Here is a 15,490-nt window from a genome sequence, read left to right as displayed (position 1 = left end):
TGAGAAACAGCTTTTCTCAGCAGTAACAAAGCACAGGCTACAATGCAATGCACAAATAACAGATAGCAATAGTTCTTCTAATACCCTATACATACAGGCCATTCATTCTTATTCAAGCTTCTGTGGCTGCCCAGTGAAGAATAACAACAAACAGCAGATGATGATGATGATGATGCTGATGATGATGATGATGGCAAAAAGTGTCCGCAGTTAAATCACAACACCTATCAAATGCTATTCCAGAATGGTTCCTCCTGTTTCTTACCTTCTCTGAATGATGTGTGTGCTCCTTCCAAGAGGTGTGAGAAGAGTTTAAATTGTCTGGAAAAATTGTGTACTTGTACTCCCTCAGTGGATTAATGGTTAACACCTTCAGATAACCATGCTTAACTACCTTGTTTCCTTCCTGTAAAACCGATGGCGAGTGAGGTTCCATTCCACTGATACAATCAAATGAATATTCATGAGGACCATAAATTGCTTGAACAAGATCTTTCTTTTCTGTCGCATGCTGTATTTTACTGTCTGAAAGAATAACCGGGAGAAGAAGGAATTTGATTTTAGATTTTTATTGCAAAAAAAGTCAAATGTAAACAAAGAATTTCAAAATAATGTCAAAATAATGTTAAGGTTCACAAGACCAATATAATTTATTGCTTTGACTCATTCATTCACAACCTGAATTGAATGTTCTGGAACAACATAGAGTAACATCATTTCTTTCTCAGCTCTGCAATCAATTACCGCCGGCTAGTCCTCAGTAACTTGGCTGTAGTACGAACCTGCGTACCACGTTTCAAGTAAATATGACTCCAGATGGCTTAACACTGAGATCCTTCATCATGTTTTTCTGGACAGCGAGATGTATATTCAGCATCATTCAGGTTTCAGTATATACATCAATTCCCTCAGACAAAGGAGCAGAATAACAACCCAATAGCAAGGCATTCTTTACAACTCATAACTAGAAATAACAAGCCTTTGTGGATTTATCATACATACTTCATAAGTCATACACATTATGACAGCAACACATTTAAGGCAGACAAAAACATATTTCAAAATAAAAGTCTTAACGTTGAAAAGCTTCATGCAGATTATCACCATTATCATGATATGACTTGAACAACGCCAGTCATGTTTTATGAATTAAGTCCTCTATTTGCTTTTGTTTTGTGTCTAAAAAATAAAAATATATTGCATTTCTGTACAGCTCTATTAGTCCTTTAGGGTTAGTGTTAAAACACACACAGCTTCTGGTCTTCAGAGGCCAAAGAAAAAGATTGGAGTCCTTCTGTCCTGTCTGTCCCTCAGAGAACTGATAGGTCATGGCAGGACTTTGACTTCTGCCTGAAGGCCATCTTCTTGTTCTTGCGTGCGACCATGCGGCCCAGAAACCGCTTGGCTTTCTTGCCAATGCTCTCCCGACGCTTGCAGTTGGCCATGCGCCGTGCGTTCTCCTCCTTGCTGTCTTTCCTCAGGCGGATCTGTCGGACGATGCCCTCGAACAGGTCCTGCACGTTGTGGTGGAGGGATGCGGACGTCTCGATGAACTTGCAGTCGAAAACCACCGCACAGGCGCTACCCTCTACAACACAGGACAGATGGAAGAAGGAAAATGAGCTGTGAGTCATTCGTACTCAAGAACAGTGGCCTATGAGGAAGTGTAAAATCCACAAAAACATTAAGAAATGACAAAGCAGTGTTCAAGTAGATTTTGACTGAAAATTGGAAATTCAAGCCCTACCCAAGCTGGACCTGACAATTTTTTGTCTGAGTGTAAATCAATCCTAAGGGGTAATATGAGCCTGACCCTGCCTGAAACACAACATTTTAGTTTTCAGTGGTATTTTTGAACCCAAACCTGACCTGAACCTGAGCAGTTAAGTGAGAAATTTGGCCTGATGCAACCAAAACTGGTCCGGACCAAACAGATTCTGTCAGATTTGGGCATGAATGTCGAGCTGTAGAGTGAGCCACAGGCTTGCTTTTAAGCCTTAAATGATAAATATTACATTACGTTTTGCAAGCCTTTGTTTACTTCAACACTCACTTCTATGACCTGAAAACCTACAGTGGCCAAACACGTTGGCCTGTGGCACATTTTGGGTTCAAAAGGCTATTAGCCAGACGGTCACTTATTTACAGAGATGCCTGTAGATAAAATCAAGATCCCAGCGACTCACCATCAACAGACACCTCTCTGGACCGCACCAGGTCACTCTTGTTGCCCACAAGGATTATGGGAATGTTCTCGGACTGCCTGGCTCGGCGCAGCTGAATACGCAGCTCTGATGCCTTCTCGAAGCTGGACTTGTCTGTCACTGAATAGACAATGATGTAGGCATCTCCCATCCTCATGCACTGTTCCTTCAGCCACTGGCTGTTATCCTGCAGGCCAAGTAGACACCAAGTTTAGCAACATACAATGATTTGGCTGATCCTATTTTTACTAATGCAATATCAATTAGACTCCAACTTCTAAATCTGTAGACATCAAAGCATAAATAATACATTAATTCTCACCTGTTCCCAGATGTCGTACAACATAATGGATGCTTCCTCTTCATCCACTACAATAGATCTGTCATAAGTGTTTCCTGAGGAAGAAAAAAAGAGATATATTATAGATTGACACAGAGGAGTGAAGCACAGACAATCTAAACAATCATATTTTGGACTCTTCAATGTGTGTTATTCTTTTCTTCAAACTTATTTTAGCACTTTTGTCTTTTGGTACACAGAGTGGAATCAGACTTAATAGAGCTGGCAAAATTGTGACACAATATGGCTGGTGCAGCTTGTGAGTGGGTCTATGATGTGGACAGTGCCATCATTTCTCTCGTTGGCTTTTGATATTTTCCCTTCGCATTGTATTCTTGGATGTATTTCTGACAGCTGTAGGGCAGGGCTGGTGCCTAGCTGTCTAGATGGAAATAACAATAATCAATACATGTACACTCTTGCGTGAGCCCTGTTTTTTCTATTAATCCATCAGCCAAACTTTGTCAGTGTGCTCAGAGACTCAAGCATGATTGACAACTCGTGAGCTTGTAATTAGGTTCTATCTGACCAATCAAAATTGAATTATCCACATATTCATGATCTTTGAATGTTAGATTTGAAGTAGGAACAGTTTTGTCAGTCTGGGATGTCAAATCTTTGATGCTCAATATCTCAGAACTGCACTCCATCCAGATTGAATTACAAGCTTACAAATGTGTTAATGCACCAGTATTTTGTATTGTTAAGTGTCATGTCAATAACCAAAGCTATTACAGTTATTTTAATCATCATCAGCTTTACCACCACCACAGCCATTCACATATCTCCATGGTCATCACCACACCATCATCGCACCATCATCACAATCAGTGTGTGTGAGTAAGGGTGGGGGGTGGGGGGATTGATGACTCATCCTGAAGCATCACCACCACTTTACCTGTTTCATCGCAGTCGTGACCATCCTCAACCCCGCCGAAGACGCGCGCCAGGCTGGACTTGCCCACGCCGTGCTCCCCGAGCAGAACCACCTTGTACACCTGGCTCTCGGCGTCGCTGCCGGACGAGATCACGGAGTCGGAGGAGTCCGACACGCAGCTGTCCCGGTGCGGCTCGCCGGGAGAGTAGGACGTGCAGCGCAAGAGGTTGGACAGCTCTCCGGTTTGCCCCGTCTGTGGCATTGTCGCGCGCAGGTCCCGGTCGTCCACGGGCATGCTCCTCCTGTGTAGGTTGGGCAGATGCATGGGGAAAGGCACGCTGCCTCTCCTCTTGTCCATGTTCCGCAATTTGTCACCCTTGTTCAAAGTCATGGTGCTTAGCGAGAATCTGTGGATAGACGTGCCATGCGTTAATGACACCTAAGGACTGTGATCTCATGTTTCAGTTGGAAAATGTTAAAGTCTGTTAAGTTATGTCATTACAATCTGGGATGTAGTGGAGGCTAACCCCACCTAAACTCACTGTACCTTTTTTATTTGCAGAACAGTCTACACACAAATCTTTAGGACATAAAGTCATAGTAGGCTCCTTTAAGGAAAACATCTAATTAAATGAAAATATAGACCTGATTGATTTTTGTTTCATTTTTGCTTTTCAATGTCCACCGACTGAAGATTATACCTAGTTTACCACATGTTTATACTACTACTACTACTACTACTAGGCTACTACACTAAATATAACAGAACACATAATAAAACAGCTTAAAATGTCCCATCGATAGTCAGAACTTACTTGGCGCTTGTAATTAAATCCAACGAACAGGGAATCCACCGGCAGTAATCCTTTGTTTGAAGTGATGCTGTGGTATAAAGAGCTTTAGGTTCAGTCTGCTGAATGGTGCTGATCAGCCTATTTATGCTGGACTGGGAGTGACGTCGTGAGGGATTCGCCCCGGAGAATCACGTCTCCGCTTATTATAGTGGTGCGTAACGGTAACATCATACAGAGAGAGAGAGGAGGAGGAGAAGGAGGGGGAGGGAGGGGTGACTGGAAGGGCTGAGGAATCTCCCTTCCGCAATGCCAAATGAAACTTATTTCTGAGGGCGCAGCCAGGGATGTGGAGCAGGGAAAACCCACCTGAACTCAGTGTTCCCGGGCTTTTTGGAGAGATATATTAATCTTAAATATAAATTCACAGACATCATAGTAGGCTTAAGTAGTGTCCATGCATTGTAGGATATGAGGATCTTTTAAGCATAAATGAATGCTTCTATGAAAATCGAATTGCTTTTTTTTTTTTTTTTTTAATTATTATTTTGCGCCTTATGGTGATTATCAAATGAAGGTTATAGTTTACCCACCTTTTCATTTACCGCTAAATCATTTGGTTCAGAGGCAATTCAATTTGATATGAGGGGAGACGCCCCCATCCACCACTGAGGAATAAGCGGTGGAATTCCTAGAGAGAAAATTTCACATTATAAATAGCCTAGCCCCATCTGGGTCAACCTTAACGAAATATCGCTACAATATTGCTATAATTGCATATTCCTACTCGATCCTCATAGAGCGTCTGTGGTACTCAATAGTAAGTTTAAAGGTTCCTTATTGTACTTTAAGGTGTTTTTGTCCCCTATGTATTATAGGGACTATAGGGACTTTAAGAATGAGAAGAAGATGATCAAGGCCTATAGGCTACTGCAGCTCTGTCATTGAAACTGCTCCAGACAGTTCAGCATCCATCCCCACCTCACCCAGCCTGTCCCTTGCGGTTTGCAAGACAAGAGCAACATCGGCATCTGTTTATCCACATAACGGAAATCATATCTCATTGCAACTATTTTGGACCAACTGATAGTGCCTAAGCAACAGCCTAAGCTACTCACTGAGTTTGCTGAACTAGTTAATGCCTCGATTGAATTATGCACAATTTCGGTTTATAAACCTTATGGAACAAACTACAGGCAAATCGCGTTTAGACTTAGTCATTTCATAGGCTACTTGCGTTTTGGAGCCACAATTCGTATAGGCTAAATAGCCTACAGTCGCTGAATGTTTTTTCTGTTTTCTGTTTTCTATAGCCTACTTTACTTTTGCATGTACGGAAGAGGATTAGGGCCACATGTGAAACATTTATTTGAGTTCTGAGTTTAAAGTCAGAATTCTGAGAATAAAGTCAGAATTTTGAGTTCTGACATTAAACTCAGAATTCTGAATTTTTTCCTCAGAATTCTGACTTTAATCTCAGAATTCTGACTTTAAGTCAGTATTCTGACTTTATTCTCAGAATTCTGACTTTAAAGTCTCAGAATTCTGACTTTAAGACTTTAAACTCAGAATTCTGACTTTAAATTCAGAACTCAAATACATTTTTCACATGTGGCCCTAATCCTCTTCCGTATGCATGCCTTTTCTTAACTCTTGCAGCATATTTATTTCATTTTGCTCTTGCATATAATGTATAATTGCAGAGGACGGCGCTGATCTGTGCTGTGTGTGGTTGAGCCTTTGGAGCTGAAATAAATCCTACAATGAATTTAAGACTATGGTGTGTTCCTGCCCCCTTGTGGCTTCATGTGTTATATTACAGCTGAAGAATCCTAGACTCACTGCTTTTAAGTGTGTGTGTGTGTGTGTGTGTGTGTGTGTGTGTGTGTGCTTATGTATTGTAAAAAGCCCTGGGGGAAAAAACTGTCCCATAATTAATGATTCTGTATGAGCCATTTTGTGCTGAATTCAATGAGTTCAGGGCATTATGAGAGTTGGTCAACAGTAAATCTTGGTGTCCGTCCTGGTGTCACCTCCTACTGTACCCCTTCACAGCACTGACCTATACTCACCTTCATTACACTTACACTACCATGCACATACACTTATTGCAACCGATAATTTCCTAACTCAACAACAATAGCTGAATGGGATGGCTGACCTTACAGACCTGGGATGGCCTGCTCAGCAGTTAAAAAGTATAGCCTATTCTAGGATTAGGGTCATCAATCATCAGCGATGGGACAGCTGACCCATGTGACTTGAAAAAGTCTGTTCAGCCATTCAGAAACTGCATTGTACTAACAGTTAAGGACTAAATGGATGGCTGACCTTTGTGGCTGGAAATGACACACTCCATCGGAAAACATTAATATAAATGTAAAGTGAATTATACCAGGAGCTGTGGACTATGACTTTCCAATTCTACCTCTGCAGCTTTCGTATTATGATTTAGTCATGATGAGCTCCTATCTCATGAAATGGGTTTCCATAATTGGGCACTAACTGGTGCTCTTGTCTTTCACCAGTGTTGTTTTTGGCTACATCCGAAGCGTATTTATTCTATTTAAAAGTTATACTCCACTTGTGTGCTAAATTACAGTCAAAGTTGACGGATAAAATTCTGTCCTCTAATGCAATATAGACATAGGCAATATGGAGGAGTTGCATCTGTGTTGACATATAACCTAGGCCTACACAGAAAATCAATTTGAACTTGCTTAAACATTAATTCAGTTATAAGTTACAAGTTTTTAGAAATTATAATACGCATGTAAATATTGCATTAGAATGTGAATATCGTGACGAGACATTATATTTTAAGGGTCCCAAACGTGTTTTAACTACTGTACCATACTGTGCCCATAGTTGTTTGATTCCCCCAGACTCCCCCCACAGACTGCTGGAAACCGGAACTCGTCCCTTTAAGCGTGGTATAGCGCATGCGCATTCCTCTCGGTTGTTCGACCTCTACTACAAACCGGTAGGAGCAAACCTCTTCAATCTCAACTAATCTTTTGCGTAAAATATCTGCATGTCTCGTGTTTGTCTGACAGTGTAACCGTGTAGCTTAATTAATAGCGCTGCTCAGCACTTGTAATTTGCCAGTTACTTGGTTTTAGCCACTCTAGCTAATTCTGTGTGCAGCTGATCTTGACCTTACTGTGCGCGCTCACTTCACACAGCTAGTTAGCAACAGCAGTGACAGTTAACTAACCGAAGTTGTATCTTCTGCTTTATTTGTTGCTTTCTGCAAACAGACACTGAGTCACTGCCAGCTCCCTTGGTTGACCTAACCAACACATCCCATCACAATGTACGCCTGTGCTAAGTTCGTCTCCACGCCCTCACTGGTGAGTTTGTATGAATGAACTGTCAACATGGAGGTAAATGTGTTTTGTCAGGCAGCTAAAATGCGTCTTATGCCATGGCATTAGATCATATTTTGCAAGAAGCTGACGTTAGCTAGCTCCAAGTCTTCGTTCAGGGTGAAACAACCAGCAGTATTGATATAGCTAGCTAACAGTGACACACAGTTATGTAGCCTTCCTGTTGCCCTTCTGCTAAAGTTAGCTAGCCTTGATGTTAACCCCTGCAAGGGCGGAGTGTTCACATGCTGCTCCCATAGTTTTAACATGAGCAGGGATGCAGTGGAGGACAAACCCACCTAAACTCAATTTACCCACTTTTATCTATGTGAAACAGAGTTTACCCGCCTAATATGCTAATATGAATCTTTATTATCTAAAATCACAGGACATAATATAGTAAGTAGTAGCAGACATTTAAGTTACATGAAAATTGATCTATTAAAGAAAAAAATTAAAGTAATGCTATAATGAGGATTTTCTGGTTTATTGTTTAAATTGTTTGTTGTCGACTTGTGTTGATCACCAACTGGAGTTCATAGTTACAACAAAGTGGGTGTTTTGTGTTGATGCAGGTCCGTGCTGGATCCCGGGCGCTGTACAGACCCCTCTCAGCAACAGTGGTGTCAGATGCCAGGGGAGCAGAGGTGAGCAACTATCAGTGCTGAGAGTTGACCGGCTCTAGTATCTGACACTGGTGACTCTGTTTACATTGATTAGTTGAAGAGAGCCATCATTTTGCAATAAATTACAGATTTTTTTTTGTTCCCTTGCAGCTTTGTGATCCTGCTTGTTTTGTGCTAACCCTAGTTTATGTTTTTGTTTCAGGCTACCTCAATCCTGGCACCACAAAGCCTGGTGGCCTCCCAGCAGCAGATGGTGCTGCGGGGATTCCAGACCAGCGCCGTGATCCGCGACATTGACACTGCCGCCAAATTCATCGGAGCAGGAGCCGCCACTGTGGGAGTGGCTGGGTCTGGAGCCGGTATTGGAACAGTGTTTGGTAGCCTTATTATCGGATACGCCAGGTAAATTAAAGACATCATCTGTCATCTTAGAACAATTATTACTCCTGCCAAGGAGGTTTTGTTTTCACCCCAGTTTGTTTATTTGCCTGTCTGTCAGCAGGATATCTCAAAAACCTTTAAATGGATTTACATGAAAATTGGTGGACAGATAGGCTTTGAGCCAAGGAGCAATTGATTAAATTTTGGTGATGATCTGGGATATCAATTCTAATAAACCATAATAAACCATTTAAACCATAACTATGAAATGAACAGAGTTAGAGACTAAGGATATGTTTGCTGGGTCAAAAAATCATTCAAACTCAAAATTTAAGTGATAGGAATGATGTCTTTGGGTGTAACAGCAAGGTGGAGAATTGTTCAGCATTGGCATAAATTTGTGCTTTCCAAGTGGTGTCTAATTATTGATGGAATAATTATATATGGTCACATGGGCGTCATCAATTAAATTCAATTGAACCTTTGTTGTCCCCTAAGGGAAAATTTGTCTGCAGCCAGGGGTTTAAAAAACATACGGCAAATAACCAAACCACAGTAAAACCACAATAAAAACAATACAATGAAACACTAAAGCCAAAACAAATAAAAAAAACAACATAAAAACACCCACAATGCCAAACAAGATCATAACAAACGGAGAAGTTTCATGTGCAAATGTTGATAGATTTATTCCCACTGGGACAAATGAGTTCCTCATCCTCTTAGTTCTCATGTTATCGTCTTGATAGTTATGGTTTTAACACTTTCTACCCCTGATTTGTCCCAACTCTCCCTCTGTCTGTCTGTCTGTCTGTCTGTCTGTTTGTCTGTCTGTCTGTCTCTCTCTCTAGGAACCCATCCCTGAAGCAGCAGCTGTTCTCTTATGCCATCTTGGGCTTTGCTCTCTCTGAAGCCATGGGTCTCTTCTGTTTGATGGTTGCGTTCCTCATCCTGTTTGCCATGTAACCAGTTTGGCATTTGCTGTAAAGCGGTACCTCACCATGTTAACCACAATTAGCAGTTTCATATTCCCATGAATGGCAGGATGATTTAGCTTATCATGTTGCCGATTCTTCTTCATGGGTGTTTCTTAGATGATTGTGAACCCACTGATGTGACTGTATGACACACAGGCAAACCAAAGTCATTATGTTTTTAATGATGGGTTTTGTCATGGCATTGTATATTTCTTCTTCAAATGTTTTTGTTAACAAAAGAGAACATGCAACCAATAACAGAAATAAAATACATTTAAGTCATTATTAAAATGTGTTTGTGTGCATTTGTGGGGCAACATTTTTATGATTTTGATTATTTCAATATTTTAATTATTTTAAATTCAGCGGCAGTTATGTTAAGTGGCAGTGTGTTTCTACTGTGAATAGCAGGACACACACACACACACACACACACACCAATCAAACCCCAATGATTGCTTGGATTTTGACAGCACCTTGATAGTCCCACAGTTGACAGTTGTTCTTATTGGTCACACTCATCTGTGACAGTGTTTTTGACAAACTTACCTACACATTTGCCACAAATTCTGCTGTGTCATAATATCCCAACACAAAAGTATGACTTTTATTCCTTTTTCCAATAATTATTGTATTCTTTACTCCAATGTCCAATGAGCAGCTCTTTTGTAAACAGACTAGAATGGTTTGAACAAGATAAAGGCAGGATGTACTTTTATCCCCACTGAACTTGATAATATCCCAACATTGAAGTAGCTACAAAGAAATGGGGAATAATGTGGATAACATGTAACGTTATTATTTTCGATTATATTTGTAAGCTTTGTCATTTTGGCAGTGTCAAGAGTGGGAACTAATCGAGCACAGTCCGAGTTGAGGGGGGACGGATTTGAGCAACGTACATACACAACCCCGGTGTTTTGCCTTACTACAGTAGTAGTAGAGTATCTACTTACTCTACGACAAAAAGATGTTCGTACATCTTACCAAGGGTTTGAAATAAGCAAGCGGATGTTGAAACACTTGCTTTCGATACAGTCGCTTCATACTAAGCGGAGGATAATTTGCTGTAAAACCAAAAATCTAACGCCGAGAGGTCTATGGTGGGTGTGTTCGTTTAACTGTCACACGGGTCCCGACTTTGTGTTACAGCAGTCGACTAAGCGAAAAGGAGCACCGAGGAACCAGGTAAACTATTGAGAATAGGATTTTATGTTAACTGGTAGCATTGCGTGTACTCGTCTGCTTGTCTAGTTGTGGTAGTAGTCGGCTGTTTTTTGTCCTAGAGGAGCATCACCTCTGGTACAGCTCCCCTCCAACTAGAACTGGTACCACTGATGCTTGAGTTTGACACATATCATATGACACACACCTCCACCTTTGAACACACTTCCTCCGAGCTTCCTCCGAGTGGTTTACGGAAGAGGATTAGGGCCACATGAAAAATGTGTTTGAGTGTTCTGCGTTTAAACTCAGACTTCTGACTTTTTTTCTCAGAATTCTAAGTTTAGAGGCATAACTCTGAGAATAAATTCAGTCTTTAATCTCAGAATTCTGACTTTAAACTCAGACTTATAACTTTATTCTCAGAAGTTTTAGATTAATCTCAGAACTCAAATACATTCATAAAAATTGAACCAAAGATAGTTATAAGGTGAATATTTTTGCCCTCTAGATGACGCAGTAAGCATAGGTCAGGTGCGCAGAAAATTATGAATGACTTGAGCTACTGTTAGATGGATAAGAGTAATGGATAAGAACATGGATAATATAGCCTACAGCTCAGTAACGCTGTGCGAGTGTGTTTTATAATTGATCCGCGTTGTCAATGTGTTATTGTGTCCATATACACTGGGCATTTTACCCCTGTAACTCAGTGTAGGCTACTTCCAGTCATTTTTAACAGGTTTACACCTACTGCCCACTAGGGGCAGTGCAAACCATCAGTTTTTCAGCTATTGGATAAGGGAAGCAGACCTTCCTATAATAGCTGTGTAGTAGCAGTAAGGGCCTATGCATCTTGACATTGGTCTCGTTCCAGGCAATTGTATGCTAAATTAACTGCTACATCATTAGCTGTTTGTCTGTTTCTGATGTGGTACAAATATTGGCCTTTAACAGACTTAGCCTAATGTTAACTAATTCAGCTGCAGTTGTATGTGGCAGCAGTACAGCAAAAGAGCAAAACAGTTTTTACTCATTTATGTCCCAATAGGTGGAGACAGATTTAGTGCAACAAGTCAAGTAGTTTTTTCGGTACATTTCCAATTTTATTGCTAAAGTTTTGTTTGCCGTTTGCCACAACATGGCCTATTCACCTGCCTCATTATTGCAACAGGTAACAAAAAGGCGTAAGAGAGAGAGATCTGCATGTCAACCAATACTGGACTGTTTCGACCAGCAATACAGTCATGAACTTGGAAACCTATGGACATCTGCAAGGTAAACATTGTCTCCAAAAATTATTGCAACTTATACACACACACACACACACACGACACAGTGTTTCTGCCCTTCCTTCATTGGGTCGTGTCTCCTCTGCAGAGCCGTGCTCCTGGACCCTCCCTCCTGGCAGTATGGGGTCATGCTGAACCGCTTTGCCACCCTGACAAACATCAAACATATCCTCCAATCACAGGGCTTCTCCAGTGTCCTACAGCAAACCGGCGCCTCCACGTTGCTTCTTGATGCCTCCTCAATGGTCTCCCCTTCCAAGCAGCAAGTAGAAAAAGCCTCGCTGTTTCTACCTCACTCCGTCTCCACGTGTCCACCTACCTCTGATGACTCCCATCTCCAGCTTGACCGCACCTCTCATTCGCTGAGTCAGCACCCTCAGTCAGAGCCTCAGTCTTCATCCAGCCTGCCCCGTCCCTTGCTACAATGTTACATCCACCCGTCTGCGTTGCGTTTCCCCTCCCAGGCCCACTGGCCCGGCCAGCTCAAACAGTACTACCTCCTGAATGCAGCCTCCCTGCTTCCAGTGCTGGCTTTGCAAGTCAGAAATGGGGAAAAAGTTCTGGATCTTTGCTCTGCCCCCGGGGGAAAAGCCTTAGCCATAATGCAGACTGCCACCCCAGGTAAAACTTTTTAAACTTTACTTTTTTGTGCAAAGGGACAGGCTGAGGTATGCTGCTGTGGGTTCAGTACAATTATTGTAGAGCAAGGGAGTTGTGAGATAAAAGCTAATTAAACTAGTTATACAGTTTGAGTGTATATTTTAAGCTCAAACTTTGAAATAAAATGGCAAATAATGGATTTTGGTATTTTTGATACTCAAAAGTAAAGTTTAAATGTCAGCTTTTTAAGTTTTGAATATAAACATACACTTTCGATTAGATGGAAATTACCTTAAATCATTACTTCCTCTAGTTTGCCATTCATGATCTCATTTAGCAATGTCTTTGTCAGTCATGAATAGCCCATCTATGTTGAATGGCGGTGATAAATGTTGCTGACTTGTTCTATGTTGCAGCATTGCTCTGCTGTAATGAGCCAGATCCTCACAGACGGGATTGGCTGGCCAAAACCCTGGAATCTTTTCTCCCTCACTCACTAAGCAGCAGAGTGATCGTATCTTCACAGGATGGCCGGTCTTTTGGGCGGAGTGAAGCGGGGAAGTATGATAAGGTGGGGAGAGAAATGCTGTCATATACATTTTGACAACATGCAATTGCGTTTCACGTTAATGTCCAACAAATGGAGGCGTTGCAACGATGAATAAGAACAGCAATCTGTTGAACAGTGGCTAATAAGCCCAGCAGAGAAGAAAAGGATGTTTGTTCAAGAGAGGAGCAGATGGCAAACGGATAGGAAGGAATGGAGGACTAGAAGTGATAGATATTAGAACAAAAATGTTGAGGTAAAGGAGTACAGAAAAGATTGAAGTGAAGAAAGGTTGAGAGGAAAATATACTACAGTATGAACAGAGCCTGAAAGACGATCAGCAATGGAGGGGGACAAAAAAGTACAGATTCTGCACAGTCCCACGGTGCACAATGATATGTAGTTCTCTCTAAATATGCCAAGAGGACAGAGTTGTGTGAAAACCCTCAGCTAAGTTGTGAAGATTCAGAGTTAAAGTTATAATTTAACAATAATACAACGTTTACTTCCTTTTAGTAAGTAGATACTGCTTAATAAGGAACAGACATGATTTGTAGAAATTTGAATAATGATGAAGTTTGATAGTGCGCAGGTATAGAGGAGTAAATTGTCTCACCTTGACTCACCTGACTTTGCCTCTTGATGACCATGGTGCTGTGGCAATAGCACTGTGGTAAAATGTAAAGTGTGCTGGGATTTGTGTAATTAGATTGTTTTATAGACCTCCAGCATCAGTCTGTAGTCGTTTTCACCTTAAATATGAATTTAAGCTTCACCTCTTCTTACTCCTTCACTTCTGCTCGTCCTCTCTGACCCCCTTTGTTGTCCCTCATTGCCATCCCACTCCTGTCCTCTCTCACTCTGCCATTACTCATTACTCACTTTTCTCATCCCTCCTCTCTTCATCACAGGTTTTAGTAGACGCTCCATGTTCTAACGACAGGAGCTGGCTGTATTCTTCCAATGGCCAGCAGGGGGACCAGAGATTGAAGGAGAGAGCCAGGCTGCCTGGCCTCCAGGCTCAGCTGCTTAGGTAAGTCCTTTCCCCAAACTAAAGCTACTCCCTCAACGAGAATCTACCATTCATCACCCCTGTGGTATCCGCCCAGTCCCCTGCACGTGGCTGCCCAGGATATGTGATACATTCATGAGTGTCCACTAAATCACTGGGAATCCTAACTGAATAATGGAATTGTTTGGTCCAAATGATGAATTTTGAAGTATGTGTGTGTGTTGTAGGTCTGCACTGTCCTCGGTGCGTCCAGGAGGCGTTGTGGTCTACTCAACCTGCACATTGTCCAGCTCAGAGAACCATGCTGTGGTTGAGGCGGTGCTGAACAGCTGCCCCGAGGCTGAGCCTGAAGATCTGTGGGAGGAGCTTGTCATTCCCTTCTCAAACCACTTCACATTTAGCCCCGCTCACCCAGCTCATAGACACTCACAGGGTGACACTGTGTCCTCTCCCCGCCACAAACACGGCATTCTAGTGGTTCCCCAGCCAGGAAGGACCTGGGGACCCATGTTCTTGTGTCGGATTAGAAGGAAGAAGTAGTGTCTATTCTGCTGTGCAGGAGAGACACATGCAAGGAAACGGTTAAGCATACACATCTCCTTTGCACATCCTTTGAAACCTTGTTCTTTGTTCTGTTTTTTTTGTGTGTTTTTTTGTATGACGATGTATGTATGCATGATTGTATGTATGATGTGAAGGATGCTCTGTATGGAACTGGTGTTTTTTAACAAGTGACACAGCAACACAGAGTCCAAGATACATTTCCCCACAGGGACAATAAAAGTATATCTTATCTTATCTTATCTCTTACCTGTGTTTTTGTGGAAATAAGCATTTATGACTTTGTAACATTGTCATTTTTGTTGTAAAGTTTTGTGTTGCTTTCACTTTCAAGTCATGGCTGAGTTCATTCACACAGGACTGACTGCTTACAGTCTGAATTTTGTTAGAAAACTGGTTTCTAACCATATTTTTGGCCAGTAGTTGCAGGGTGAGAGAGATGGCATTAAGAGAGTGTAGAATCTGGAATCATAGCAGCTGACATTCAGAACCTCCGTCTTTTGAGCTTAACAAGGTCAGGGCATGTAAGTAAATATTAATTACGAACCGCACAAAAACATCTGTTACCTCTGAATAGTGTCTTGATGCCACACACATTGCTTCACAACTTTGAAATTTTCATTTTCAATTTGTCTAGTTGAAATCATTTCATATGTAAATCAGGCTGTTTTCAGTAAATTGTGATTACATGTTGCCATAAGTCATCACTGAACATTTCAAATGGTCCTACCTGAACGTCCACAATTGAAA

At 41.6% G+C, this 15,490-nt stretch overlaps 3 protein-coding genes across 3 annotated transcripts; 2 read left to right on the top strand and 1 right to left on the bottom strand.

Annotated features, from left to right (window-relative positions):
- Positions 1-553: 553 nt before the first annotated feature.
- On the bottom strand, positions 554-4,319 carry rrad (Ras-related associated with diabetes). Its single transcript, XM_071919533.2, has 5 exons — positions 4,237-4,319; positions 3,443-3,828; positions 2,527-2,600; positions 2,187-2,391; positions 554-1,588 (listed from the first exon to the last, which is right to left on the bottom strand). Exons 2-5 carry the CDS (start codon positions 3,810-3,812, stop codon positions 1,311-1,313), a joined length of 927 nt encoding a protein of 308 aa, XP_071775634.1. The 5' UTR covers positions 3,813-3,828; positions 4,237-4,319; the 3' UTR covers positions 554-1,310.
- Positions 4,320-7,145: 2,826 nt separating this feature from the next.
- On the top strand, positions 7,146-9,849 carry LOC139927399 (ATP synthase F(0) complex subunit C3, mitochondrial-like). The gene is made up of 5 exons (XM_071919525.2): positions 7,146-7,195; positions 7,473-7,565; positions 8,156-8,227; positions 8,409-8,608; positions 9,439-9,849. Exons 2-5 carry the CDS (start codon positions 7,527-7,529, stop codon positions 9,551-9,553), a joined length of 426 nt encoding a protein of 141 aa, XP_071775626.1. The 5' UTR covers positions 7,146-7,195; positions 7,473-7,526; the 3' UTR covers positions 9,554-9,849.
- A 642-nt stretch (positions 9,850-10,491) lies between these two features.
- Positions 10,492-14,898, top strand: nsun3 (NOP2/Sun RNA methyltransferase 3). The gene is made up of 6 exons (XM_071919559.2): positions 10,492-10,752; positions 11,903-12,006; positions 12,109-12,641; positions 13,037-13,191; positions 14,079-14,200; positions 14,407-14,898. Exons 1-6 carry the CDS (start codon positions 10,576-10,578, stop codon positions 14,717-14,719), a joined length of 1,404 nt encoding a protein of 467 aa, XP_071775660.2. The 5' UTR covers positions 10,492-10,575; the 3' UTR covers positions 14,720-14,898.
- Positions 14,899-15,490: the final 592 nt, after the last annotated feature.

This window comes from Centroberyx gerrardi, chromosome 1, assembly GCF_048128805.1.
Source record: "Centroberyx gerrardi isolate f3 chromosome 1, fCenGer3.hap1.cur.20231027, whole genome shotgun sequence".
Lineage (NCBI taxonomy): Eukaryota > Metazoa > Chordata > Actinopteri > Beryciformes > Berycidae > Centroberyx > Centroberyx gerrardi.
Note: the sequence above shows the minus strand (reverse complement) of the source record. Positions and strands in the feature narration are given on the sequence as shown.